Here is a 21,263-nt window from a genome sequence, read left to right on the forward strand (position 1 = left end):
TGCCACCAGTTTGGCCATATTTCAGAGCTGCAACATCACTGGAGTGCCCAAAAGCACAAGGTGTGCAATACTCAGAGACATGGCCAAGGTAAGAAAGGCTGAAAGACGACCACCACTGAACAAGACACACAAGCTGAAACGTCAAGACTGGGCCAAGAAATATCTCAAGACTGATTTTTCTAAGGTTTTATGGACTGATGAAATGAGAGTGAGTCTTGATGGGCCAGATGGATGGGCCCGTGGCTGGATTGGTAAAGGGCAGAGAGCTCCAGTCCGACTCAGACGCCAGCAAGGTGGAGGTGGAGTACTGGTTTGGGCTGGTATCATCAAAGATGAGCTTGTGGGGCCTTTTTGGGTTGAGGATGGAGTCAAGCTCAACTCCCAGTCCTACTGCCAGTTTCTGGAAGACACCTTCTTCAAGCAGTGGTACAGGAAGAAGTCTGCATCCTTCAAGAAAAACATGATTTTCATGCAGGACAATGCTCCATCACACGCGTCCAAGTACTCCACAGCATGGCTGGCAAGAAAGGGTATAAAAGAAGAAAAACTAATGACATGGCCTCCTTGTTCACCTGATCTGAACCCCATTGAGAACCTGTGGTCCATCATCAAATGTGAGATTTACAAGGAGGGAAAACAGTACACCTCTCTGAACAGTGTCTGGGAGGCTGTGGTTGCTGCTGCACGCAATGTTGATGGTGAACAGATCAAAACACTGACAGAATCCATGGATGGCAGGCTTTTGAGTGTCCTTGCAAAGAAAGGTGGCTATATTGGTCGCTGATTTGTTTTTGTTTTGTTTTTGAATGTCAGAAATGTATATTTGTGAATGTGGAGATGTTATATTGGTTTCACTGGTAAAAATAAATAATTGAAATGGGTATATATTTGTTTTTTGTTAAGTTGCCTAATAATTATGCACAGTAATAGTCACCTGCACACACAGATATCCCCCTAAAATAGCTAAAACTAAAAACAAACTAAAAACTACTTCCAAAAACATTCAGCTTTGATATTAATGAGTTTTTTGGGTTCATTGAGAACATGGTTGTTGTTCAATAATAAAATTATTCCTCAAAAAAACAACTTGCCTAATAATTCTGCACTCCCTGTATAATTGTAGATATGTTGATTTATTTGTGGCTTGCATAAATGAGCTCAACAGTATAAAAACATAAATACAAATATAAAAATAGCAAAAATGATTTCTGCATATTGAGTTCCTCATTTATTCCTTTATGAATGGTTAAAATCCTATTTAAGCACAGAGTTGTTGCAGCACCTCCTTGCCTCATACAGCAACAACTCCATTCATTTAGATAACCCCCACCCCCTCTTTCCCACAAATAGAGTGACCCATAGAGGAACAGACCTACAGTTTCTCAGTACAAACATGATCATGCGTGGGAGGAAGGAGTGTTTTTGCTTCTTCCCATCAGAGAGCAATGACTGTACTGTTGAACAGAATCAACCCGTAGTTCAAAAATGGTTAATGGCAACATTTCTGCTTGAATATGTCTAAAATAAATGCTGACAAGTTAGTCTGTAATAATGGTGTTAATAATGGAGACACAAATTTCACAAATCTCCAGGCCAGAAAAGAATAGCCAGACTTCTTCAAAATGATAGAAAGGCAACATTTGACACAGATGGGCTACAGCAATAGAAGTCCATACCGGGTTTCCCCTTCCATTACCTAAAAGCAAAATACATGGGTTGACTAAAACTGGACAATAAAAGATTGGAAACATCTTCCCTTGCATAAAATACATGAAATCATGGATCCATCCTGCCTAATAATGTGGGGTATTTTTTCTAGGGACGTTTTGGGCTCCTTAGTACAAACTGAGTACTACCCAAGTACTGTTGATGACTATTTCCATCCCTTTATGACCACAGTGTACTCATCTCCTGGTCAGTACACTGCCATAGTCATATACTGTAGTTACATATGTACTGTGTTTGTATATATGTAACTGTGAGTATATATGATCAATCAACATGGCTGTGGCCAACCACACATTTCCAATCTACAAAAACACCTAAAGACCATCTGGAACCATTTTCAATGGTGTGGTCAATAATCACAAATACATAAGTAGCGTAGTTGGAAAGGACAGCTATAAGTTCATGACAGAATGTTTATAATGTTTCACCTAAAAGTTACAAAGTGATTCACAGAAACAAAATAAATTAAAAACTTTGAATAAGAGCAAAGGAAAACAGAAATCTGAAAAGCAGTGGAAGCAGACAGCATTAATATTCATTCTTGAACTCTTGGATCTAAATGTTTGCAAGATGATTACTGGAAAACATTTTAACTGTGTGATTAACGATCAAATTAATTTGATTTACAATATTTCCACACAGTGCAACTGTGGTAGCAACTGAAGCAGAAAGCCAGGGGCAAAGGAGCAAAGGAGCAATAGCTGCGATTAATGAAGGGAGACATACTGCTGTCCAATACCCAACAGAAGAAACAAGAATTGAAAGCAGTAATTCATTGTGAAGTTATCTATAGAAACTCTCCTGATAGAAATTTGTGCACATTCTTCCTGTGCATCCAAACATCACATGAAAGATAACACTGGGGAACTCAGGAAATTGTGGGCAGTGGCCAGCAGGGAGTCTAGAGAGGGCACAATCTCACACGATCACATAGCCAATTGACTATATCTATTAGCACTATCAATCTCTATATAGCACCAAACTGTGATCAACTCACAAACATTTGTTTAAATAATAACCAAACTGGTCCTACTTAAAAACAAACATATTGTTACCCATGAACACACATAAAATGAGAATGCATGAGTGTGTGTGGGTGTTTGCCTGTAAGCTCAGCAGCTGCTCAGAATTCTCCTCCCCAAGCTGTAATCAGTGTCCTAATGAGTCTCAGCGGCTTTCATGTTGAACAGTGTCAGCCTGGATGTGTGTAATGTTTGATGCTTCGTTTAAAGAGCACATACCTAATTAAAAAAAGCACACACTTATGAACACAGAGGCACAGTCACTCTCTAAACTAAACATACACACAATGTGGAGACTGCGGTCTGTACTTTGAATAAACATTCGTGTAAAGTTTCACCCAAGAGACTGAGAATAAGCAAAGAAGGGATGGAGAAAGTAAGAGGGGAGCAGGCTGGCGAAAAAGAGCTGCATTATGAATATGTGGGTGCTGAGAAAAACTATTCACTCGGGAGAAGAGGAATTGGTTCGCTCCGGCATAAGGAAAAGGAGAAGCAAGGATATCCTAATGATCACTCACCTGTAACACTGCTGCGGTGCCGAGAGACACTTTCTCAGTGATGAGATGTATCATTAGAAGGAAAAGAGACAGGGAGGAAAAAGCAGGATTGCAAAAAGCGTGAGCCTCCTTTGATTTTAGTTAGAGCAGTCTAGCCCCCCAGGATGTGTTCTGGTCAAGCTTGACAGCTGTTGTAGCCGGGAGAAGAGGCATGCACTGGCTTATCCCCCTCTACTCACTGAGAGAACCTCAAACCAAAACTATTCTTCTCTTTCTATCTCTAATCAAGGAGGTGCTTACTCCTCTTTTCAGAAAAATGAAATGTTCTTTTTGTGGTTCAAGATTAATTATCTCATGTGTTAATCCACCACCGGACTGTCTAATTCCCACTGAATATCTCACTAAGTCACTCAAGTCTCTGGCTCTATATTTAGCCCAAGGAATTATGGGAGGAATTAATATACGCAGACATGACTTAGTCTTCATTATTTTGGAGATAGAGAGAGAGGTTCACGCATTACAGAGAGAGGGATGGAGAGTGGGAGACAAAGAAGAAAAGACAGTATGAAAACTGGCCTGGTTTCTCGCTCCTATTATGTCCCATTTTTCCCACAATTCTGTTGGGAATTATGCAGTCACAAGGCCGAGGCAATGGCTTTTTAAAGCGCAAAAGAAAGTAACAGTTTAAATAACATTAAAACATCCTCAAAATGCACCACAGCTAAGAGTCATTAAACAGCCAGATTCTCTGTGAGTGTCACAGACTGTATTGCCAATTTTCATGGCTACAAAAACCTGGCTGTAGGCAGGTGTGTTTTAGGAGCCAGTACATTACATTACTTTCAAATTACAATATTGTGAACACAATGAGACAGAGAGAAAGCTATTTACCTTGCATTTGATTGGTTCCTGTGTGGCATAATTCATAACAGGCATAATATTATGACAGAATGCCTAATATTGAAGTTGATTTCTGCCAAAACAACCCTGAAGGAGAGCTGTGGTTATCTGGCATCAAGATGTTAGCAACACATCCTTTAAACCTTGTAATTTGCAAGATGGGGCCTCTATGAATTGGACTTGTTTGTCCAGCACATCCCACAGATGCTTGGTTGGATTGAGATCGACTGGATTGAAGATCAGGTCAATAAATCCAACAATTTGTTCCTCAAATCACTCATGAATGATTTTTGCTATGGTAGGAGCATTATCCTGTTGAAAGAGGCCACAGCCATCAGGGAATACTGTTTCCATGAAAGGCCGTAATGGTCTACAGCTATGCTGAGGTAGGTGGTGCATGTCAAAGTAACATCCACAAGGTATATACAAGGTTTTTCAGGAGAAAACCTTGGTTCGCAGCAGATGGCCGTCCCTCCTGAGCCTGGTTCTGCTGGTCATTTCTTGTTGTTAAAAGGAAGTTTTTGTCACAGCATTTTCTGTTTCTTATGTTTTGGTGTTTTTCTGTATTATGATTTATGTCTGATTCTTTAGCTATCCTGTTTTGATGAGTATTATAAATCAATGTTTCAGTTTGGTTCTGGTCATGAGTTTAGTTTGATGTTAATTCTTCTTTAAGTCTCTGTCGTCCCTGGGTTCCATGTGTTATATTCTTTCAGACTGCCTCTCAGCAGTAGCGGTTTTTGATACGGGCGACACAGGCGGTTGCCTGGGGCGGCATCGTGGTGGGAGGCGACATCACGGGCATCGGCTAAAAATAAAAAAATAAAAAAATAGCTCATTCTCATGCTGCCCCGACGTCATGCCAGCGCATAGTAGGAATGTCATAGGCACCGATCGGTTTTCTATCGCCCATTTGCTGGGAGTAAGGGCGCCCTCCGTTTGCGAGGTGCGCCTGCTGCTTGCGGCACAGGGAGGAGAGGGCGGGGCGATGGGGGATTCTCTGGCTGGCTAGAGCGGCATCTAATAACCAACTTGCAAAAGAAAAGAAAAAAGAAAAAGAAAAATCATGCAGACTTATAATTTGCACCGATGTTTTTTCGAAATTCTATATGCGAAAAGTGAGCGCGAGAGCCCTCGGTGCGCCTGCTCGCTGCTGGAGTCAAAGTAAACTTTATTGTCATCTCCGCTACATACAGTCCAGAGAGACGAGACACAAGGCTCCAGTTACAGCAGTGCAAGTAAACAAACAATAAATATAAGAAGAGTAAGAAAATAAATATACACTTTAGGACTCGGGGTAAAGGGATCAATTTAAAATTTATAATTTACAGTTTGATGATTTAAAGTCTCACACACAGTCTGCCCCCCCTCCACTTTCGTGGAGGGGGGCCGGCTGCTTCCAAATAGAGCACATTTCATTCATAATGATGTAAATCCAAGCCCATTATGTATTCATGATTTGAATCCTGGGTTGTGTGAAATCCCAGAAATAAACCCTACACAAAGTGAATCTGTGAGCTAAGGTGTAGGTCTATTAGGTTATGTAAAACGAGCAAAAGATGCAGGTAAGCAGATGTGTCATTGGATAATGGCAGGTCATCCTGAAACAATCAGAATCAGAATAATTTATTAATCCCTAAGGAAGTTATGCGGGTTACAGTTGCTCCAAGGAGAAATGGTAAAAATAGTAACAGTAACAGACTAAACTCCAAACAATACATTATGTTACAGATTTTAATATTAATTAGTCAATTGTTGATTTGTCCTGTTCTCATTGTATGACGAATTATGATGGCTGTTTGGTAGCCGTTTGCATACAATGCACACTCTCTCTCTCTTCATATATGTGTGTGTGTGGTGGGGGGGAGTGTTCGCCCAGGGCGCCAAACAGGCTAGGACCGCCACTGCCTCTCAGTGTCAAGTCTGCGTCTTTGTGATTTGTTTTGTGTTTTATTTTGATAGTCCCAGTCTGATGTCAGTGTGTTCTGTTTTACTTCTCCCCTGTCTGGTTAGTCTAATTTCTCCCAGCTGTGTCTCCCTCCTGTTTCCCATTCCCTGGTTACTCCCCAGTGTATATAAGCCCTGTGTTTTCCTTTGCTCTCTGTCGTGTCGTTAATGTCTGCTCACCCTCAGGTTTTGCTGTGTGTTCCAGTACCTGTTTTGCCTGCCTGTTAGTTTATTTTCCCTCAGTATAGTTAGTCTTCTGTTCAGTCTGCAACCCGCAATAAAGCTGTTTATTTTGAGTTCAACTTTTCCTCAGTGAGTCATGCATTCTGGGTCCTTCCTCCCTGCCTGCCTGCACACAGCCATGACAGTTTTTCCTTCCCACTGTCGCCAAAGTCCTTGTAGGGCTATATGATTGTTGGGGTTCTCTCTGTTCTCTTTTATTATTTTAGGGTCTTTTCCTCTTAAATTCTCAAAGCACCTTGGAGCAACTGTTGTGGATATTTGGCACTATATTAAAAAAACTGAATTGAATTGAACTGAAGCATCACACTGCCGCCACTGGCCATAGTGCATCCTAGTGCCAGGTTTTCAACAGAAGAACACCCTCTCTGCCATCACAAAGATGGCAGAGAGGGTGTGTGCTGGCCTAGTGGCGCAGGTCACTTTCTTCCATTGCTCCGTGGAACAGTTCTGACAGTCAGGCCCATTGTTGGTGCTTTTGGCAGTGGACAAGGGTCACCATGGGCTCCTTTACTGGTCTGCAGCCATGCAGCCCCACACGTAACAAACTGGTAAGTACTGTATATTCTGACAGCTTTCTAGCAGAACCAGCATTAATTTTTTAAGCAATTTGAGCTACAGTAGCTCGTCTGTTGAATCAGACCACATGGCCCTGCCTTCATTACCCATGTGGATCAATGAGCCTTGGCCACCCACGAGCCTGATGCTGGTCAAAGACTGTTCACCAGTCAAAAGATCGTAGTGATATTTGCACCTCTAGCAACTTGCATTTCCTGGTATGGGTCTGTTCACTGTACACACCGCCTCACGATTCCACATCCATACTGGGAATGCTGGAGACATGGAGTGGAGCAGCAAAAGCCCAGCTCAGAGTAAACAGTGACACCAGATACAATATTTAGCCCTTTAAAGCCAAGTGTATCATATTTAATACATGTGTGTTGTGAGTTTTTGAGACTTCTACATCATCAGTGTGACTTTTTTTACCCTCAAAAATGATATAAATTGCATGACACATTGTAATGACTAAATTGCAAACACAGAAAAATTTAAAATCATATATGTAGATTAAAATTTATATATCTACATTGTCTAAAAGTTCAACAAACACTGTATTATCAAAAATTAAAGATTTCTGGCAGTTATTTCATTGGTTCCGGTTTTAAAAGGTTAGGCACAGAAAGAGAGATGGGGTGGTGAGTTGCAGATTTGCAGCAACTGGGGACATACAGCTAACGCCTTATGTGAAACAGACAATTGGATGTGTAAAACAAAATCAGCTGATCTCCTGTAATAGTGGCTGAGCTTTGCGGCCTGCCTGGAATAATGCTATGCTCAACATATTGTATTGAAATAGTAACATTACTTCAGTGTAGGGTTGCAAAGGGGCGGAAAATTTCCGGTAAATTTCCGAAAAGTTTCCGGTAAATTTCCATGGTAAGTTAAGCTTGGGAATTTTGGAAATATTCCATATTGGAAACTGTCCATGGAAATAATGGGAATTATGGAAATTAATGGGAATTTAGGAGAACTAACTGGGAATATATTATTTCCAAGCATAAATATAAACAGAAATCATAAGAAAACCTCCATGCAAAATGTTTTCAACAGATATTTAAACAGATTTATTTGTAAGTACAGTAGAATAGAACACGTTTCAATAACTTGTTTCATGGATGAATAAAAACAGAAATGTTGAGTTCAATATTACCATCCCCTAACCCCGCTCATTCAAAAATGCCCCCTGTCCAAAAATCTCCACAAAGTCCCATTCAAAAGGTTAAATGAAAAATGCCACTTATCCTCCAAAACGTCCCATTAAACATTCAAATCTTCCTTCAAGCAATCCTCTTTTCTCATTTTTGCTCAGTCAATAGACTCTTCCTGGACCTCATCATCATCCAACAACATGTCCACTTCCTCAGCATCCAACTCTGAGTCTTCCTCTTCAGTGTCACTTTCCAGCTTTGTTGAGGATGGCTCTGTGTCAGGCTCAAAGAGCCGTAGGTTTGCCCGAATGCCGACCAGCTTTTCCACTCTCACATTTGTGAGCCTGTTGCGAACCTTTGTGTGGGTGTTCCCAAACAGTGACCAGTTGCGCTCGGAGGCGGCTGATGATGGTGGGATTTGGAGGAGGATGGAGGCTACAGGTGCAAGGGCCTCAGATTCACATAGTCCCTTCCACCAGGTGGCTGCAGATATGTGCTGGCATGACTGCCATATTCCATCCCCTTTCCAAAGGCCTTGCTTTGTTCGATACTTTGCCAAACTGCCTAGAACTTTGCCTTTATCGAGACCCAGGTGGTCAGACATGGCTGTAATGACCGCATAGGCACCGTTGATCTCTTTCCCGGAAAGTATGCCCTTGTCATATTTGGGGTCCAGCATGTATGCTGCTGCATGCACTGGCTTCATGCAGAACTCCCTCCGCTGTTCCAATGACTTGACCACAGCCGTTTCCTCTGCTTTCAGTAGTAGGGAAGTGGGCAGAATTGTCTGGATTTCTTCTTTGAGTTCTGCAAAAAGGCACTGGACATCTGACAAGATGGCACCATCCCCCTCTATCTTCGCTATTGCTGCTGCAATAGGTTTGAGGATTTTCTGACTGCTAGATACTCTTTCCCAGAACACATCATCCAAGATGACCTTCTTGATGTCACTGTCGATGCCTACAGACTGGGATATGGCCATCTCTTGCAGAGACTCCTTTCCCTCCAGAAGGCTGTCAAACATGATAACAACACCACCCCATCGCGTTATGCTGGGAAGCTTCAGTGTAGTACTCTTGTTCTTTTCCTTTTGCTTTGACAGAAATGTAGCGGAAGTTACTTGTTTGCCTTTAACATATTTCAGAACTTGCTTCACTCTCTTATTCAGAGTGTCCATTGTTTTTAGTGCCATTATGTCTTTTAGGAGAAGGTTTAGTGTATGGGCTGCACAGCCAATAGTAGTTATATGAGGGTAGGTCTCCTCCACATGTGCCCAGGCAACCTTCATGTTGGCTGCATTGTCAGTGACCAGTGCAAAAACCTTATCTGGTCCAAGGTCATTGATGATCACTTTTAGCTCATCTGCAATGTATTGGCCTGTGTGTCTGTTTTCCTTTGTGTCTACACTCTTGTAGAACACAGGCTGAGGAGTGGTGATTATGTAGTTAATAATTCCTTGTCCCCTGATATTGGACCATCCATCAGAGATGACTGAAATACAGTCAGCTTGGTCAATGGTCTGTTTCACCTTTGCTTGAACTCGACTGAACTCTTCATCCAGTAGATGAGTAGACAATGCATGTCTGGTTGGGGGAATGTATGCTGGTCGGAGAACATTCAAAAATCTCTTCCAGTACACATTGGATGTCAGCATCAGGGGTGAGCCAGCTGCATAGATTGCACGAGCGAAACACTCATCTGCGTTTTTCTGGCTAGTGTCATCCATAAAATCAAAGAATCCTCTGATGCCAGAGGGACCAGGAGCTGATGAGTGGGTATCTGACTCTGATACAGCTGAAACAGATTCATTTTCCCCTTGAGTGGAATTCCTGGCTGCTGCATGTGTTGGGCCTTGAGGAATTTTTTTGCACTTTGCAATGTGCTGCTGCATTTTTGTGGCATTCTTCACGTACGTCTTATCATAATACTTACACATATATACAGATTTCCCTTGTACATTAGCTGGTGTAAAATGTCTCCACACATCAGATAGCGCACGTGGCATTTTTCTGTAAAATAAAACAAGAGCTTGTAAAAATGCTAATGCAATGCAAGAGATCGTAATAATACAATTGCAATATGATAATAAACAGATATAAATAGTAAGGCTAGCTAAACAACTGGAATGATCTTCAAAACAAAACAACCAAATGAGGAAGCTAGCATCTTCTTTATGTTATACTAACTATGGCTTATTTAGCATCTAACAGATGCTAGCATTTTATTTAGCATCTTATCAGATGCTAGCATTTTATTTAGCATCTTATCAGATTGCTATCTACCAGATTAATACATTTTATGTGATATTCACAATTTAAACATTTAATGAATATATTTTCCCATAATATCATCAAAACTTACCTCACTTGTTAAGTCCACAGGCTCAAATGTGTGCCTTTAATACTCTTTGTCCTTCAGGCTCAAAAGTGTGGTCCATGTGTACATGTGATGGAGGCATGCACAGTGCCAGTAGGTGGTCTCAATAGCCATGCAGCAAGCTTGTGCTCTGTACATGTGATTAAGGAATGGCATGGATATTCAAGTGTATTTGAATTGCATTTGTTTGTTTTTGTCAATATTATGCTAAAATATACTTTCCTCAACTATATTTAAGTTCCCTAAGAAGAGCCAACCTTCAATTTTGAAAATTCCCACTTTATTCCCATAAATTCCCGTTTATTCCCATAAATTCCCGTTAATTCCCGTTAATTCCCGTTTATTCCCATGGAAAGATTCCATCTTTGAAAATTCCGGGAATTTTGCAACCCTACTTCAGTGTCATTTACAGTTACAGGTTCCTGGAGCATTAACAAACTTGAATTGAATTGAACTGCAAAGCACATGTGTCGTTTTGGGGAGCTGGAAAGATCACCTCCCAATATTTAGAGCAACCCCTGCATACCAAAAATAAAAACACAAAAGAATCTCATTGAATACAGCCACTACATTTTTTGTGATGACTGTAACTGCAGTTATATAACCATGGATGAGCCAGAAGGAAGTGGGATAAGGACAAATGTCTAAATACCAACTAAGCAGTGAATGTACACGTGAAAACACACCGCATATGCAAACACTGGAGGCTGTACATATCTCAATGTACAATACTCAATACCTGCTGTTATTAACACACAACCACTGCACTATAAAACATTTTTTCTGCTGCTGTAACAATGTGAATTTCCCAACTTTTGGACTAATAAAGTTTATTTTATCTTGGAAAGTTGTAGATTTCTGTTTTTGGAGTTTATAGCCCAAGTGTTGTGGCTAGAGATGTACATGAGTCCTAAGAATGATCAAAAAAATCCCCCAAAATAGTAACCACAGTCAAAACTGAGAGGTTTATAAGTTAATTGATTAAGACATTCAGGCACATTCAGGCAGGTCACTTCCCCAAACAAATCAGCCTGATATTAGACAGAAGTGCCAATTTGTTACGCTCATGTCTAAAACCAGGCAAACACAAAAGAGGACAGAAAGGTAAATCAGGCTTTTATGTATCTGTATTCTGCAGGGAGAACATCCAATGAGGGAAATTAACAATTAATATTTAAAAGTGATCAAGAATGCCAGGAAACCTCACTGTATAATATTTTTCTTCCTGTGATTAATTATTTTGATAGAGTGTATATACATACCACTGTCTTTACTGAGTCTAGTGTCAGTTGTGCCCTTGCATTCCTTATGATTTGGTGGGTTGGCCATCACTGACAACACATAGAAAACAAAAAGACGATAGTGGATAAACTTTCAGTGTGCCTTTCTCTGTCACAGTTCCAGTTATCAGCTACACTCCTTTAAACAGTTACACCAAGGGTTTTGACAGGTCTAGGTAAAACACTATTTTCTTACTTTGCACCTTGGACTTGAAATAACTTGCAAAACTTTTAATATGATGTTTCTAACAACTGGTGAATTTAGCATATAGGCATAAATAAAATGATAAGGACCCCAGTGAAGGAGACTTACATGTTTTTTAAAGGCAGTTTTTTTTTAGTGGTGGACATTCGTATACATCATGATCTAGATCTTGAAATTTACATTACATTTTAAAATATTTTGTGTATGTATGGCTGCTACCATAACCAGGTCTTCATTGTGAAAGGCCTTTAATTTCAACAGCATATCCTGGTTACATTTTTTTTTTAAATTATTTTCTTTTAGATAAATTAAACCACAATGCAGAAAAGATAAGTCTCCAATACTCGAAATTTATTGGGGAGAATTGCCAGAACCCTTACTCAATGTGTCCCCTAAATGCAGACCCCCAAGCCTCCCCCATTCTTCATAATCTGTTTAAAGTGACATCAACAATTACCGTCCAGAATGATATGTACTAATATGAAGAACTCTGCTGGCAGCTCCATATTTGGTCAAATTTATAAAGTTCAAATGTAAAATTTTGTGGATTTTGTGTGCATTAAATGATGCACATCACATCCAGAAAACTCCTATTTGATCGGATGGTGTAGCCATTAAAATGTGCTCTCTTTGCCATTCAGTTCAACCATTAATTGCAGACATGGATGTGGCAAGTATTTCAAAACTAACATTACTTTTTATTGTGTTCACCCTTTTGCATGGGAACTGGATCGCCTCAATACAACTATAAATGACACTTGCTCATGCATGACACTGGGTGTGTTACAAGGCTGCCTTGCTGAGACTGGGCCTGATGCCTAATATCTTCTCCTTCTCCGGCCTGACTTTTTCTTCTCTTTCCTCTGCTGATCAGGCCAGTCAACACAACAAGGCTAATTGGGTCATTTAAATGTCAGCATCACTGAGATCTAAAGGACAGAAAAGCTCTCTGGTCCTACTTGTGCTGTTACACTCTAAATGTCTCCTCACTTTCCTGCACGAGGTATTATGGGAATGTTTGTTACTCTTAGGTCAAGCAAATCTAAACAGGATTCTGTGGTTTCTCTGATATGCTGAGCTGTATGTGACCTGTAAATTTAAACAAATTAGAACTGCATACACACTTTTTCTTTGGGATGAACCAACTCAGATATTTAAACAGTTCTCACGCATGTTCAGATAGAAAAACAGAGCATTACTTATCGCATTTGTGGCGAGTCTTATGAATGATGCTGCAGCTGAGCATTCCGAGATGTAAATAAATAACTCAACAGCATTTTATAATGTCATCGGAACAGAGGGACGCAGACTTGCATGCACACATATTTCCCCCCATCATTAAGAAACACAAGTTCTGAGAGAAAACACATCTTCTGCCATCATTCAGACACAACAGACGTGTAGATGTAGGCGGCTGGGACTGAATAGCTTTTTCAGTGTAGCTTTAACCCTCCCAAACCAGCCAGGCAAAGAAAGAAGAGAAGCCGCAATTGTTATTCAGCGACAGCAGGCTGCATTACAAGGTCACACACAGCATTTACCCAAAGGCCTGGATTTCAGACAGACAGAAACACACACACATGTGCATATGCATGTGTGCGTGTGTGTATATATATATATTTGTATGTGTGTGTGCCAAATTATGGAATAGATGATAATATTAATCTTATCTTTGAGTAATTGAACTGAATACTCTAATAACAGAGGAAGGACTGGATAACTCTTTTATCCATAAAAGAGCTCATGCATATTATTCTGATTTTAAATATATATAAATATATTCTGATTTTAAGAATTACTTAATCAGAATATATTAAAGACTCCTCATGTTCACAGACGAATATATAGACAATGCGCTATTTTGTACATAGGTGCTTTTCTGCTCCAATATCCTGTCTTTCTGTTTTCTCATATTCATTGCTTAGTGATGGTCCTTCTCCTTTGCAGTGTGCAAACTGCGCGCTGCCGGCAGCCACTGATAGGAAGCAACCTCCTCACTGAGATCATCCGACACATGCCGCAAGATCCCGGCACGCTCACTTCCATTCTCCTCCCTTTACATGCAGGTTTAACCACTTAAAATGTGATTCGTGGATTCCCCCCGCAAATCTTACCATTTTATCAATTTGCTCCAAATAGAACTCCTGCGCCGCGGCCCCTTCGCGCACACCACAGGAGACAAATCAAGCCTGGCGGAGCTGTAAAGATACAAGATTCCCCGGTGGCTCCAGGCGATGCAACTTCCAGCCGGTATGCAGTTTGGGTTTGTTGCAGAATTACCGCTTGGAAGAATGCGGTAATTTTGCTTTTGCGGCAGAGATTAAGGAATGAAACGAGGTTTCCCGTGCCGTGCGTGGAGATTGTTCGGTTGTTAAGTGCTGATATGTCGCTTGGCCCAAGGACTGCTGCCTGCTCGTCTCGTCTTCCACATAAGAATGTGCCGCGCATTTCAACTAGTCCACTCGCTATCAACCCCCCCTTCCCTCTCTCTCTCACTCTCTCTCTCTCTCTCCCTCTCTCTTATCCATGCACAAACACTCTCACACATGCGCGCAAGGAAGCTGAAATCCAATTCTACATGATGGATGTGAATAAACGGGGTGTGTTAAATTATCTAGTCTCATCTGATTCTACACAGAGACACAGAGATGTGGTGGAACATGAAGAAAGTGTGTGTGTGTGTGTGTGTGTGTGTGTGTGTGTGTGTGTGTGTGTGTGTGTGTGTGTGTGTGTGTGTGTTATTCCTGAGGCATCAGAACGGATCAAAGAGCTCAAACAAAAGAGATCAGAACCCCGGACAGCGACCGTGACCATTTCAATATAAATGTATCAAAGTGTGATGCAGGTGAGCAGCTGTGCTAATAAAGTCCATTTACAAATCTGCACGTTATAAAATGTCTGCAGGAAATTATCTTGGAAAGTCTATCCTCTTAATTTTTTGAGAAATCGTCATAAAATCTGTAAGATGATTTTAGACACTGTGTGTTAGTACACTATGTGTTTAAAGCTGCTCAAGACATTTTATATTATATGTAACTGGCTGCCTTTCCTGCAACAGGCTAATTATGCCTCCCATTCCAAGATTATAAGGTGTGTTTACTGGGAGGAGGTGGTGTGGCATTACGATAGTCATTTGATGAACACTGGCAAAGACAATGGCAGTAGCTTTTAATGGCTTCTCCCATTTTTTGTGTGTTTCTCAGTTTGCCTTATCAGCTTTTTCTTGGCACCTCTTTCAGTTTGATTCCTGTTTTAATTGAAGACCTGTTCTTCATATAATTTTCTCTGTTTTTATTTCCCTCTTTTGTTCTTTTCCCACCCTCGTCAGTGTCTGACTGGCATTCTCTGTGCCTTATTACCCTGTTAATCCTCTCTGATACTGATTGTGCACTGCACACTCTGTGAAGGTGATTTACCTGTTTTGCATTTTATTTAGATACAACTCCACACATATAGATGAGTATGCTGTGGTTATTTCGGAAGGACCACCTCAATTATAAACAGAATAAACATGTCTTTTTTGTATGTTTGTTGACCTTTCCCACATTAGGTTATGTATTGGCTGTGTGAGCTGGTAATTCTGAACCCAAAAGGACAGAAGGCAGGAGTCGAACTCAAAATGAGCATTTAATGCTGATAGTCCAAAATGTTACAGCAAACATGGAACTGAGTAAGTGAATCAAAAACACAAAGAAAAGCCACGAGATACAGATTTGTTGGGGACGTCAGAGTGGGAAGATATAAGGCTGGGGTTCACAAAGACATAAAGGACGAAGGAAAAATAAACAGAGAGAGACAGATAGACTATATACACTCTCATTATAACAAGGAGAGATAGGCTCGAAAAATGAGACATAATGAGACGGAGGAAGCAAATTCCACACAAGACACACACCTCTGAGGCCTCAGTGTCTAAAGAATGGTTGCTGCAACAGATGATGATTGCAAAACCTCCTCTCTTAAGCCAAAATTTAAAGAGGATCTTTCTGTTTTGTTTTGTTTTTTAATTTATTGGTTGCAGGGTGTGGTTTTGCCTCAGCTAAAGGGGAGGGGTGGAACAGAGGAACAGGGGGCATTGCTAGGAGACAAAGGAAGGCACAGCTTCCAGCTATTGTCTAATTACTTCTATTCATGTAGTAGTGCACCAGAACTGAGGTGTGCAACATCCACTTGGACTGGCAGCCAGGGAAGCTGCAACAACGGATAACACTGAGTGAACTGTGCATTGTCTAAAAAAATCATTAAAGATAGTGTGTAATGTAATAAATAAAAGTATAACAAAAGTGTTGTGTCTGACTGTCTGTGTTAGGGAACCCACAATGACACAGAAATACTGCACTGGTGCCCAACACTACCAAACAGCAGAAAAAAATATTGGACTCACAGCCTATAACAGCCATTGCAAGCACTGACACAGATGGTGGCAGAGCTGTCCACAATGCACCAGAAACAGATGACTGGAAGCAGCTGGAGGCACGGTACTGCAGGCCTAGGTCAAGCAGCACATCCAGGAAGTGGAAAACCTTGGACCTTGGTATACGCCCACCACTCTGCTTCACCTTGTTACCTTAATCAAGAAGCTGGAGATAGGTGATATACATTCTTGGAGAATGGCAAGGCATGGCTGGCCATCTCTGCTCTAATCCATCTCAAAGTTGTTCTGTTGGCTTGAGGTCAGGACTCTGTGCAGGCCAGTCAAGTTCTTCCACACCAAACTCACTTACCCAGGTCTTTATGGGCCTTGCTTTGTCCACTGGTGGGCAGTCATGTTGGAAAAGGAAGACCCCTCCCCAAACTTTTCACATACAGTTGGAAGCATGAAATCGTCCAAAATGTTTTGGTACAGTGAAAAATTACATTTCTTTTACTGAAACTAAGAAACTACGATCTAAATGTTGGAGAGCTGTGAGCTTCTACGAGATGTTATCAATTTTGCGTTCAAAGAGCATAGTCTGAGTACTCACGACTGCTGTGAGCTTCTCCAAGATGTTATCTGTGCTGCATTAGATGAGCACATTTTGAGTATGCACTGTTCTTTTGCTAATCTCAAGGCTACAGGAAGTTTGGAGGTATCTGGCAATGAACTCTGCAGAAAGTTCTTGACCTCTGTGTACTATGCACCTGAGCATTGCTGACCCTGCTCTGTGATTATAGGTGGCCTACCACTTCATGTGTCGTGGTCTGGGTGGTTTTCCACAGCATCAGCTCCTCCCCACTGGGTGGAGTCTTTATTGTTCCTCACCTGATGGCAATCGGACCAGCAGTATTTATGACCGGCGCACTCAACTGGTCTTCGCCAGATTATCTGCCAACTTTAGTCAGTTCTCGGCCTCACGTCCGTTCCTTGGTGACTAATCGTGTGTATTAACCGTATCTCTGTTTTTTTCGTCAGCCTCTGAAAACCACCTACCAAGCTCTCCTGGATACCAGTTTGCTGCCACCGGTAATCCCTCTCCGTTTTGGAGCTGCCATTTTCTCCTGCCTGCCTCCCTGCCTTGCATGCAGCACCCACCTGGACCTCTCGTGCCTCCCCCCTCCACGCAACCCCCACCTGCAAGCTTGTAAGACAGCTCAGTGTACTATTTTTTAGATTCACTCGCAACCCTCTGTGGGATTCCCCTGACTGCTCTGTCCTCTGTTTCAGTGCCCGGGCCCGCCACAGTTTTCCCTGCCCAGTACCTGCACCCAGTTATCCCTGCCATCTAGTTTTCACCACAGTATTTTTCTCTCGCCTCAGACATCTAGTTTATGTTCATTGATTCTAGTCTGCACTTTCTGTTAGCCTCTGAGCATTGTAAAAATAAAGTCTCTTTTCGTTACACCTCACCCCTGGCCTCCGGTTTTGAATCTGCGCGTGAGTCCATCCCATGTCCACGGGCCACTGCGCCTGACAGTATAATCTGGCCAGTATATGGACTCAGCGGATCAAATCCGGACTGCCGTCTCGAAACAGGGCGCCATTCTTGGTACTCACGAGGACGCGCTCCAGTTTCTCCTGGCGAAGGTTAACTCACTCACTGACGAGCAAGAGAAGATGCAATCCGCGGTTCAGAACCTTCAGTCAGCCACTGCCCCTGAACCCGAACCCATTCCCAGTACGTCGGCACCGGTACCCGCGCCGCCGCCGCCTCAGCCCGCTGCGGATTCTGAGCCTCTGCAGACGCCGATGTTCCGCGATGCCGCCTCCCCGGAGCCGGAACCCTTTTCTGGCGGCCGGGGGGGATGCAGCGGTTTCCTCCTTCAGTGCGAGCTAGCGTTCGGTCGCTCACCCCGCTCGTTTGTTTCTGATACTGTGCGGATTTCTTATTTAGTCGGGAAACTGCGCGATCGCGCCCTTACATGGGCAGAGGCTTATCTAGCTAGACATCCGTTACCGACTTGTCATTATGATGACTTTTTGAGAGAGTTTAAGAAAACTTTCGCTCACCCGACCTCTGAATGCAGTTCGGCGCGGAGGCTGTTGCATCTTCGCCAGGGACGGCGGAGCATTGCGGACTTCCTAATCGATTTCCGCATCGCCGCCGCCGAGGCGGGCTGGTCTGATCGGGCTCTGCATGGGGTGTATTTGCTCTCTCTCAACGATGAGATGAAGGACCACCTGGCCTCCCGGGATGAGCCCGCTACTTTTGAGGAGTTGGTTTCCCTCACACTTCGCATTGACAGCAGGTTGCGGGAGAGAGAGTGGGAGAGGGACTACAGTTCCCGTCGGTCCTTGCGGCGGTCATCTCCGGTCGTTTCTCCCCCGCCACCGCTTCCGGTTCAGCCGTCCACTCCCATTGCTGGCACCGGGGGTGGTGAACCGGAACCGGAACCCATGCAGATCGGGCGTTACCAGCTGACGGTGGAGGAGAGAGAGAGGCGCCGCCGTTCACGTTCTTGCTTTTATTGTGGCTCCGGTGAGCATTTGATTTCTTCCTGCCCTAAGAAGGGAAAAGAGACCGCCCGCCGGTAGGTCCGGGGATATGGGTGGGCGGTACCAGGGTTAACGCCAAGCCCCGATTTTTGCTTTCTGTGACACTCTTACTCGGTCAGGGAGCCCACGTCTCATCAGCGCTGGTTGATTCAGGGGCCGAGCAGAGTTTGATCGACAGGGGATTTGCTGAACAGCTTCAGATCCCTCTTTTTGAGTTAACTCCGTCTATTCCAGTTAGGGCATTAAACGATCAGGTCTTTTCTTACATTACTCATCGCACTGCACCGGTTACCTTGATCACTTCCGGCAACCACAGAGAAACACTGATCTTTTACACCTCACAATCCCCTGACACGCCCATAATTTTAGGTTTCCCATGGCTAAGACATCATAATCCTCACCTGGATTGGGTGGGACAGAGGGTCGTGAGTTGGAGCCCATATTGTCATGCCAACTGTCTCGTCTCAGCTGCCCCACCTGGGGCCACTGAGCCCTCTAGCAAGGAGAACTGCACCCCTGACCTCTCTGCGGTTCCCCCCGAATATCATGACATATCAGAAGTTTTTAACAAAGACAAGGCACTGTCCCTACCACCCCATCGCCCTTACGATTGTGCCATTACCTTGTTTTCCGGCTCCACGTTACCTTCCAGCCGTCTCTACAACTTGTCACGCCCTGAACGGGCTGCCATGGAAAAATACATCGGAGACTCACTGGCGGCTGGACTCATCAGACCATCGACTTCCCCCGTGGGTGCTGGCTTCTTCTTCGTGGGTAAGAAGGATGGCACACTCCGTCCATGCATCGACTTTCGGCCCCTTAATGACATCACAGTTAAAAACAAATACCCATTACCACTCATCAGCTCCGCTTTTGAGCCCCTCCATGGGGCCACCATTTTTACCAAACTGGATCTCAGGAACGCATATCACCTAGTCAGAATCAGGGAGGGGGATGAGTGGAAGACTGCGTTTAACACACACTTAGGACATTTCGAGTATTTAGTCATGCCATTTGGCCTCACTAATGCACCTGCAGTTTTCCAAACCCTAGTGAATGATGTCCTTAGGGATTTTCTGGATCGTTTTGTCTTCGTTTACCTCGATGACATCCTGATTTTTTCCAAGGACCTCAAGGAACACAGAATCCATGTCCGGGCCGTACTCCAGCAGTTGTTGGAGAACAAATTATATGTCAAAGCCGAGAAATGCGAATTCCATGCACCATCTGTGTCATTCCTGGGTTACATTCTTGCAGGGGGGCAGGTGAAGACAGATCCGGCTAAAGTGAAGGCAGTAGCGGAGTGGCCACTACCTACCTCACGAAAACACTTACAAGGGTTTTTGGGCTTCGCGAACTTCTACCGCCGCTTCATCAGGAATTACAGTCAAGTAGCCGCTCCCCTAACTCGTCTAACTTCCTCTAAGCTTCCTTACCATTGGAGTCCAGAGGCCGACGCCGCCTTCTCCCGGTTGAAAGAGCTGTTTACCTCTGCGCCGGTCTTAATCCATCCCGATCATAGTAAACCTTTTGTCGTGGAAGTAGACGCGTCAGGCGTTGGGGTCGGGGCGGTGTTGTCCCAGCGTTCAGGTTCATCTGCTAAGCTTCAGCCCTGCGCCTTTTTCTCCCGCCGCCTCTCACCTGCGGAGAGGAATTATGACGTTGGAGACAGGGAGTTGCTTGCTGTAAAGCTAGCGCTGGAGGAATGGCGGCATTTACTTGAGGGAGCAGAGCATCCATTCACTATTTGGACTGACCATAAGAACTTAACCTATTTACGCACAGCCAAAAGGCTCAACTCGCGCCAAGCTCGATGGTCCCTATTCTTTACTCGATTTAACTTTTCCATCTCTTACCGACCAGGCACCCGCAACACCAAGCCGGATGCTCTGTCCCGCCAGTTCGACCCTGTGTGTGACCCGTCTGATGCACCCACCATCTTGCCGGCAGGAGTCAGGATCGGTTCTGTCGCCTGGGATGTGGAGGAGGACATCCGCCGTGCGCTGGAGACTGAGCCAGACCCCGGCACGGGCCCTCCGAACCGACGCTATGTCCCCACCGTGGCTCGCCCTAAGGTGATCGATTGGGTCCACAAGGGCAAATTTTCTTGCCATCCGGGTGGGGGGAGAACAGGCTCACTCCTTAAAAGGTATTTCTGGTGGGAGACTATTGATAAAGACGTCAAAGAATATGTAGCTGCCTGTCCTGTCTGCGCACGTAACAAATCGAGCTCACTACGCCCAGCTGGACTTTTACGACCCCTCACTATACCTCATCGCCCCTGGTCTCACATTGCGTTGGATTTTGTCACTGGCCTTACCGTCTCCTCAGGTAAAACCACGATTCTCACTGTGGTGGATAGATTCTCCAAAGCTGCACACTTCATTGCCCTAAACAAACTCCCCACTGCAACGGAGACAGCCAAGATTATGACTGAGCAGGTCTT

The 21,263-nt window shown here is 43.5% G+C and overlaps 2 protein-coding genes and 1 long non-coding RNA gene across 5 annotated transcripts in view; 1 reads left to right on the forward strand and 2 right to left on the reverse strand.

Moving 5' to 3' along the window:
• The window catches only part of adcyap1r1b (adenylate cyclase activating polypeptide 1b (pituitary) receptor type I), a 39,960-nt gene extending 25,578 nt beyond the window's left edge, over nt 1–14,382 (reverse strand). For 2 of the 3 annotated variants that reach the window (XM_085437676.1, XM_085437678.1), the window contains exon 1: nt 14,019–14,382. The gene's annotated coding sequence lies outside the window, so the exon portion shown is untranslated. Of the gene's footprint in view, nt 1–11,681; nt 11,751–14,018 lie in introns of all 3 variants that reach the window. The other variant, XM_085437677.1, reaches the window with a different exon arrangement.
• On the reverse strand, nt 8,201–10,730 carry LOC146689110 (uncharacterized). Its single transcript, XM_085437568.1, has 2 exons — nt 10,405–10,730; nt 8,201–10,052 (listed from the first exon to the last, which is right to left on the reverse strand). The coding sequence occupies exon 2, from the start codon at nt 10,046–10,048 to the stop codon at nt 8,201–8,203; it is 1,848 nt and encodes a 615-aa protein (XP_085293694.1). The 5' UTR covers nt 10,049–10,052; nt 10,405–10,730.
• Nucleotides 14,383–17,428: 3,046 nt separating the features above from the next.
• On the forward strand, nt 17,429–17,730 carry LOC146689111 (uncharacterized). The gene is made up of 2 exons (XR_014916182.1): nt 17,429–17,465; nt 17,549–17,730. It is a non-coding gene; the product is annotated as an uncharacterized LOC146689111 (long non-coding RNA).
• The last annotated feature ends 3,533 nt before the right edge of the window (nt 17,731–21,263 follow it).

The sequence above is a fragment of the Copadichromis virginalis genome, linkage group LG17, assembly GCF_057382275.1.
Source record: "Copadichromis virginalis isolate Kocher_CV1m ecotype Utaka linkage group LG17, C_Virginalis_male_GT1.1, whole genome shotgun sequence".
Lineage (NCBI taxonomy): Eukaryota > Metazoa > Chordata > Actinopteri > Cichliformes > Cichlidae > Copadichromis > Copadichromis virginalis.